This window comes from Coptis chinensis, chromosome 2, assembly GCF_015680905.1.
Source record: "Coptis chinensis isolate HL-2020 chromosome 2, ASM1568090v1, whole genome shotgun sequence".
Lineage (NCBI taxonomy): Eukaryota > Viridiplantae > Streptophyta > Magnoliopsida > Ranunculales > Ranunculaceae > Coptis > Coptis chinensis.
In genome coordinates this window covers 72460403-72468458 of record NC_141457.1, presented here as the reverse complement: position 1 = coordinate 72468458, position 8056 = coordinate 72460403, and the positions used below count along the sequence as shown (strand labels likewise).

At 37.3% G+C, this 8056-nt stretch overlaps 1 protein-coding gene across 3 annotated transcripts; it reads left to right on the top strand.

Annotated features, from left to right (window-relative positions):
- Positions 1 to 1653: 1653 nt before the first annotated feature.
- On the top strand, positions 1654 to 7794 carry LOC147517636 (DHHC-type zinc finger family protein). Of its 3 annotated transcripts, none has more exons than XM_086589791.1 (10): positions 1654 to 1907; positions 1990 to 2083; positions 4980 to 5074; positions 5152 to 5319; positions 5403 to 5475; positions 5570 to 5622; positions 5736 to 5827; positions 5918 to 5970; positions 6764 to 6889; positions 7100 to 7794. In XM_086589791.1, exons 1-10 carry the CDS (start codon positions 1759 to 1761, stop codon positions 7367 to 7369), a joined length of 1173 nt encoding a protein of 390 aa, XP_086445917.1. In that variant the 5' UTR covers positions 1654 to 1758; the 3' UTR covers positions 7370 to 7794. The 3 variants fall into 3 exon arrangements, with proteins under 3 accessions (XP_086445917.1, XP_086445919.1, XP_086445918.1); XM_086589793.1 differs by having other exon boundaries at positions 1744 to 1885; XM_086589792.1 differs by lacking the exons at positions 1654 to 1907; positions 1990 to 2083 and adding an exon at positions 3603 to 3938.
- Positions 7795 to 8056: the final 262 nt, after the last annotated feature.

Below are 8056 nucleotides of genomic sequence, written 5' to 3'. Positions count from 1 at the left end.
AATTGGTTGTTAGGCTGAGTCCAATGGTTTTGGACTCTTTATCCTTATTCCTCAATTTAACAGTGTTTTACATATATAGATAAAGAAAATGGGTCCAATGGTTTTACAGGTGTAAAATGAAAACCTCAACAAACCACTCCACTTCATCTGGCTCAGAATGCAAATAAAGAAAAAATTAATAAAATAAGTCATACCACTCCACTTTAACTGGCGCGGAATAGAAAAGTAAGCCATACCACTTCACTTGAACTGGCGTGGAATAGAAAATAAGTCATACCACTCCATTTGAAGTGGCGCGGAATGTACTATGCATCTCAATAATACTCCACATATATAGAGAGTAAATTACAGATAGAGAGTGAAAACCTCTACTTTGGCCTCCACTTTTAAGGGGATAAAGAGCCATTGGACTTAGCCTTAGTGATCAGAGTGGTTTTTCATGGAATCAGCACCTTCGTAGGGCCTACAACGATTGGGAATTGGAGCAGTATACTACCCTATCTTTTCTCCTCCAGTCTGTTTCCCCAACCGACCAATGTGATACTTGGTAGTGGAAAGCATCGAAGGATGGATTTTTTTTTCAGTTAAAACCTTTTACAGGGTCTTAATAGAGTGAAGTAGGGGTGTTGACTACATGGTGCATAACTTCCCAATGCAATTGGTTTGGAAAGTGCCTATTCCACTCAAAGTAAAGTTCTTCTTTTGGTCGGCTTTGCTTGGACATACTCTTACAACGGATGCTCTCATACATAGGGGTTCAGTTGTTTCGTAGATTTGCACTATGTGTGGTATGGTAGACGAGTCTATATCTCACCTATTCTTACACTGCTCTTATGCTCTAGAGGTTCGATCCATTATGATGCAACCTTTTGGGCTATTTTTCCCAAGACTTGCAAGAGCTGATCATTAGAAGATTGGCTTAGGTGTTGGGTGAAGATGCGAGGAAATGGTTTCATAGCTATATTGTGGAAGCTAATTCCTTATGCAGTTTTGTGGGTGTTGTGGAAAACTAGGAACTACATAGTTTTTTGCGAGAAGATCATCCCTCCAGCGCGTTCCTGTATAGGAGCCAAAACTTTTGTTTGGTATTGGTTATGCACTTCACCAACAAGAAGGCGCTATCACTTCCGGGATTTGGTCTTTCACAGTGACACTATTATTTATGAATTCTAAATAATTCTCGAGGATCTCCCTCATTATACTCTAATTGTGGTGGACTTTCTGGTCTTGCCCTACATTAATAAAATTTACTTATATAAAAAAAAAACAAAAAACAAACTTGAGAACCACAACAAATTAAAAAAAACAGGATTACCAATAAGTAATAACCACCATCTGAACCTCACTAATAAAAAAATGTCTGTATTTGCAAAACCATAAAATAACTAGTATGTATATGTATATAGTCCCATGAACTCTGGAAACATCACTGGTCATACATTAATAACATCTGAACAATCTATATATATAAAAAAAAGAACGTGTGAACAAATGTAACTTCGAAAAAGAGGAAGAACATGCTAGTGAGGAATTAAGCCCATAGGACAAAAGCCCATATTGCTGGGGGCCTTGTTTGATAGAATCTAGATTCTCCGTAGAAAATCTAGTGTCAAACTCAAAATTCTCAAAGTACAGTTTAAGTAGATTGAGTTTGTTACCACTCGTTACTTACGTGGGGAGGGTAGATCTCTTTTTCTCCAATAATAATATTCAAAGTCGTCACCACTCTAAAAACTTAACCAACTCTCTCTCACATTCATGGATGTACAATGGATTCTAGTCTTGCATGGCAGCATAACACTCTTAGTCATTGTTTCCTTTCTCTGTGGAACATGGCCAATTTTTCAAGGAACTTTTGTTGAACGTCTTCACTACTTCATCACTGGTGGTGCTTATGACTATTTCTTGTAATTGTCCTTAACTCCTCTTTCTCATTTCATGACTCATAATTTTGCCAACTTCTAATGTGTGGGATGGTTTCTTTTGCAGACGATTTGTGATGTATGTATGTGGTACTAGAGCTAGAGATTCTATTTTATCTGTTGAATACTTCTGTTGTGATCGGCCCAATCCCATTTTACAGGTTCTTTTTAGTATTCGTCCTTAATTTTTCTCATTTTCTCTGTAAATTGTTGTTTTTTATGCTAATTATATATCTTTCTGTGGAATTGTTATTTTGATTGACCCAATCTCGTTATATTTTAGAAGTTGTAAATTGAGTTTCCATATTTCCTATTGCTTTTGATCACATGTCCCTAGACCTGCTTTGCTTTGAGATTATGTTGTTCATGAGAGGGATTAGAGACAGTCATACAGCTCATATGCTCTATAGAGTCAGATGTAAATAGTGATTTTAAGTTCCATCAGGTTGGTCATAAGGGTAGAATTTTGTATCTGGTCCTTACGTGAGAAGTAATCTACGTCTGTTCATGTCCAGAATAGATGCCAAGAAGCAATTCAAGTCATTCATTATTACTGATTAATAAAGTATATTTCCTTGTGGTGTAAGGAAGGCTTTACCGTTTAGAAAATCATGCTAAGGTCAAGAGTTATCACCCAAGAGGAGGGCAGAGGTTTGGCAGGGCCCATTCAGTTTCGATGATCCTTCTAATGTTGATTCCATCCAGTTCCTGGGGTAAACGATTATCCCCATACCATCATCCTTCTGCAAGTGCAAACCAACAGGAATTTAGATGTAATTCTCCTTCATAAAATAAAATGTTATAATCCTTCCATCAACACTCTGACAGACTGACTCTTGATTTCCACCATATTATTTCTTCCGATAACTTGTTAAATGCCACCACAGAATTAGTATCATTTTTCTTTTATCAATGGGAGACAATACCTTATGTTTCTACTTGATATTCAGGCTTTCATGGTTTTCGTCTATTCTTTTTCACCATATGCCTATGTCTTCCAGCTTTCCAGCAATTCATAGCTTGTTCTTTCATTGAACTGATAAAACCCCAGCTGCTCTCTAGTTTTATATTGAAGAGTTTGCTCTTGGAACAACTTGATCTCCAACAGCAATTGAGAATCCTGCCTTTCCATAACTTTGTAGTCCACAGAAGTGGAGATTTGGACACTAGTCAGAAGCTTATTTAATGAGTTCACTTGCATGACTTAATTGAAGAGAAAAACTGAGCACTAAAGAAGGAATAGCTAATGTTGCATTATCAATTGTTTTTAGTTTATTATTTTCCGTGAACTAGACTTCCAGTGGGAGGGATTCCACCAGACCATATGATGTGGGTGCATCCTGTTGGCCACGCCTATTAGTTGCTGGACCCTTGACATACTGATTGGTAGGCCTCAAATTGTGTTGTTGGGCATTAGAACCAAGCCCATCAGTTGCTTTAAATCGTCTGTGGGCTGGGTGGTTAGAAGCCCGTTGGTTTTTCCCTAATTGAGCCCAACCATCAGGAGTGAGAAAGTCATCGTCTTTGCGAACACCTCTTCCTGGTTTCACTAATTCTCGTCGTCTTTCTCGAGTTGGAGTCAAACCACGATGCTGATTATCGGGAGACATATTTTGTTTTTTTTATCCTGAAGATGGTTAGTTGTTGGTAGCAAACCACCTTTGTGCTTCTGATTTTGAACTCGAAGCAGTGGTTGGGGATTTTTATCACCACCTCGATGTTGATAGTAGAGCTGAGTGTCCAAGGCGTTGCCTTGAAAAGGAGTAATAGGAGGAAGATGACGCCGATCTTTTCGAATAGGAGATGATGGGGTCAAAGGTGATTCCTCTCTGTCAGGATTGTCGATTTGTTGCTGTTTGGGGTTGTGAGAAACACCCAAATCAACAGCTTTAGAATGGGAAGTTGAAGCTGAAGAGTTATCGCGTGATGGTGCATGAAGTCGACGATGTGCGAGTTGAGGAAGTGAGGAGCTTGACGATTTGGCGGAGTCAGTATCAAGATTGGAGTCTTGGGCAGGTAAGTTGTCGTCTGCTACCTTCTCAATCTCTAAAGTCTGCTCAACGTCAATTGCTTTTGCTTTGCCTTTCTTATTCTGTATCATCTGTTGTATATCCAAAATCGCATCTTCTACTCAGCTCAGCCTTGTATTAACTCCGGGAGGTCTACCACGACCTCGTTCTTAATTTGCCATAGCAAAATAAGCAAGAAAGTTGCTGAAATCTGATACCAATTTGATGTATCTTTGTCGCGGAAGCAAGAACAATAGATACACAATGTATAAAAATACCCAAAACTAGGGTTTAATGAATAAAAACGAATTTCATAAATTCAATCTAATAATAAATCAAGTCTGCCCATCTCTTGTTTACAATGGTATTTATAAACAATCAATGAAACCTAATTAGAAACCAAATTCTATTCCTAAATCCTAATTAGAAACCAAATTCTATAAATCCTAATTAGAAACCAAATAGGAAACCATCCTAAAAAGAAATAACTAGTCTAAATAATAGAAATATGTAAGCATGTGCGTGGCACATGCTAATCATCATTTGTCCTCACATCACCATACCATCAACATATTCACATGCATCTTTGATGCTTTGGTTTAGATTCTCTTCTCTTGGATGAAAATCTGATGCCCACTGAAGCTCTCTCAATATGCTTCAGCCTAAATTATGCAAGACATGGATGCCATTTAACTTCAGCAAAGATGTTCTTGGAGTGGTATATTAGTAGGTGTATAGGCAACCAAACCCTGAACCTGTGTTAGTTTCCTGGCCCCCCTCATTATATAAATGCGTGAAACACACCCAATCATAGCCCATTGACTCCAAATTTCCGTATATTTGTTCATCGTACGTATTTCTTAGATCTCTATAGGATGATATTATCAGCTTTCATTCTCAAGATGACATTTGTTATTTTGTCTCACCTTAATCTTCTTTTTCTTGGTATACATTTTAAATTTTTTATTATCTTGATACTTGCCTGTCACTGGTGTTGCATTTTGCAGTCTGATTGCACCTTGATATTCTGTTATCTTTCGTCTTACAGATTATATATTTGGCTATAATTGGAGTGACATACTTTTTAGTTGTGAAGTCATCCTTTCAATATATACCTGGCTATTACCTCTCTGAAGTTCACAGGTACCTTCTGAAGCTTAGATACCTACTGCTATTTTCCAGATAACCATGTTGATTTGTAAGACGCGTTCTTATGGCAGGTTCACAAGCTTCTTGGCAGTTGGTGTGGGTGTTCTACTCTTTATATTGACTAGCTTTTCTGATCCAGGAACAGTGAAAGCGGAGAATGTTACTAAATACGTCTGTGCTTATCCTTACGACAACATAATATACACGGAGAAAGAGTGCTCGACTTGCAAGATCCTAAAGTGTGTATTCTTGTTTTGGTTTCTACAAAAAATATTTCAAGTTGAGTTTAATAATGTCTAAAGTAAGCTGTATTTTGATTTAGGCCTGCTAGATCAAAACACTGCAGCATATGTGATCGTTGTGTTGCTCGATTTGACCATCATTGTGGATGGATGGTTGATTTCTTTCTCTTTCTGGTCCATTTGAAACTTTGAGTGGGGTGATTCTCAATAAATTATATATCTTTGTTTTTTTTGCTCATTACTGCAGAACAACTGCATAGGGGAGAAGAATATTCGGTATTTTATGGCTTTTCTGGTTTGGTAAGCTCCTCACTGAATAAGTGATTTATTTTGTATTTTAATTTTCTTTTCTTTGGCGTATGTGTTTCCTTTTCTTTTTTGGTAGTTGATCCTACGCTTTGTTGCTTTTGCAGGCATTTCCTTCTTTGTTTATACGGGGCAGTCGTACTTGGATTGGTTCTAGCCAGTCGACTGAAAGAGTTAAAGGTTATATACATTCTTACAGGTATTCTTTTTTGACTAATCTGGATAATTGTGCATTGCTTATGGCCATTTTGCCTTTAGTATTCATTTTGTATTTTTCTGTGCATGGCAGCTTATTATGGCGTTGAGAATTCTTTCTTTAGTTTAGCTCCCCACATTGTACAGGTGAGGGAAAGAGGTTAATCTTTTTAAGGGTCCTCCTGTCTTTTATAATGTGTAAGCAATACAACTAAGAGAAATAGAGAATGAATTTCTGGGTTTTTCTCCTGTGCATCACTTAACGTTAACTCAACAAGCACATAAAAAAACGTGCTTGTTGAGTTAACGTATCCAGTTCATGGCCATTGCTCAAAATTCTAGTCCTTTCTCTAATTCATAGAAGCAAAAGGACCTGCTAGTTCCGGGACCATCTGTGGTCCATTAGGTGTCATTTATGCTTGATGAATGCAGATGCAGTTTTGCTATCCAGGCACCATGATTGCCCCGCTTATTTTTCTTAATAACAAATTTGTAGTGATTTTTGTACGTTATGATCTTGATAATTTGCGCAGTCCATTGATCACGAGGCATGGCCTTCCTGCATCCAATGGCTTCAAGTCCCAACTCTGATATTATTTTATATTTAAAAATTCCTTTTTGGGGAGGATAAAGAGTTTAGAGGATGTTTCTTTGAGTCTTTTGTAGCTAGATGAGATCGTCTTATGTTCTTAGACATGGGGTGAGGGTGCATGTCTTGGGTTTTTTTACTTATGATTTGTTTCATCTCTTGTAAATATTTTTTTTCGTTTTTTCTCTTGTAATGTAGGCCTTCTCAGCCTACTTTTCCTTTATTAATGAAATTTCACTTTACCGAGCTAAAAAAAATAAAAATAAAAATAAGTTTATATATGTTGTGTAGGGCAGTGTAGCACCTTTATTACTCTTTGGTCTCTGAGAAAATTTATTTGGTGTGTACCAGTGGCTGTTGGGTTCCTATAACACACAAATACTACTAATGGTATTCTTGGCCGTGGTTTCATTGCTACTGGCGGGCTTCGCGGGGTACCATGTCCATCTCTGTCTGATAAACACCACCACGAATGAGGTAAGTTTCACATCATTTCACTTGCAAGATTTCTGAAATTGGAATGTAATTGATAGTTCCTGTTTGCACCAATTGCCAATGTAAAGAGTTTGGTGTGTTTAAGGATCAAGAAATGCTGAAAAGAGTGGAGAATCTTACATCAGCTTACGGCAAAACAGGTAGTAAGTTTTTCTCACGTTTCACTGACTTGTATTCTTTCTTGAATTACAGACTTTCAAGTGGCAAGACTACATCAATTGGAAAAGAAAACTAAATGAAACAAAGACAAGTGCTGCAGCTCTCAAGGCTAGTATCAGTGGGATGACTGGAGAGAAGAAGCCACCAGAAAGCAAATGGAGGGCTTTCTTTCGAAGGTCTCCACTCGAAGATGTAGAGGTCACTAAGGATAATATTTATGATAAAGGATTTGTTAGAAATCTTCTGGAGATTGTATGTCCACTCTCCTCCAAAAGATCATTTACACACAACAAAGTTGATTGAGATTGAATAGTTCTTTGTTCTTACTCTGTTTTGGGTTGAAGTGGGCCACTGTTGTTTGATATCCGTTCTTCATGGAAATGGCCTAGTAGGCCTCTTGATGACTAGGTGGCTAGTCAAAGCTTCAAGGCGTGAAGCACGGATAATGAAATACTTAGTTTGATGGTCCAGATCAGTAGTCGGCGATTTACATGTACATCATCTTCATCTTACTATACTGAAAAAGTTGAGTTGCTTTTCACGTTTTATGAGTGAAGGGAAAATCTAGAAAGCATGTTATTATTTTATACTGTATAGTATTATCTCGGGATCTTTCTAAATCAGGGCAGTTCCTATAAGTACTTTGGTCAGAAAATATTTATATTCTTAAGATTGTTGTAAACATTTTTTATCTTATCTTATTGAGCCCATTTTCAGGCAACGGCCAATTTTTTGCCCTTTTCTTATAGTAACTTAAGTTTTCAGAAATGTAACAATATGGTTGAGTGTTCTTTTTCTTCATGTCAGGTGTTAGAATTTCAGTCTTAATATACTGTTGAGGTCCTTTTTATAGAATACGCATGTTGATTAAGCTCACTCTTGTTTATTAATCTGTTAAGCTTGCAGTCTCCAATCTGTGAACTGTGGCACTGGATGCCAAAACTTTATAATTCGATTCTGATAAATGCCGAGAATATCATGACAGATGAT

What these genes read in the sequence shown, in the direction of transcription:
- LOC147517636 (XM_086589791.1), top strand. Translation starts at nt 1,759, where the DNA reads ATGGATGTACAATGGATTCTAGTCTTGCATGGCAGCATAACACTCTTA. An exon ending in GGCCCAATCCCATTTTACAG is followed by an intron (nt 2,084 to 4,979) that starts GTTCTTTTTAGT and finishes TTCGTCTTACAG; the next exon opens with ATTATATATTTGGCTATAAT. An exon ending in ACCATCATTGTGGATGGATG is followed by an intron (nt 5,476 to 5,569) that starts GTTGATTTCTTT and finishes TCATTACTGCAG; the next exon opens with AACAACTGCATAGGGGAGAA.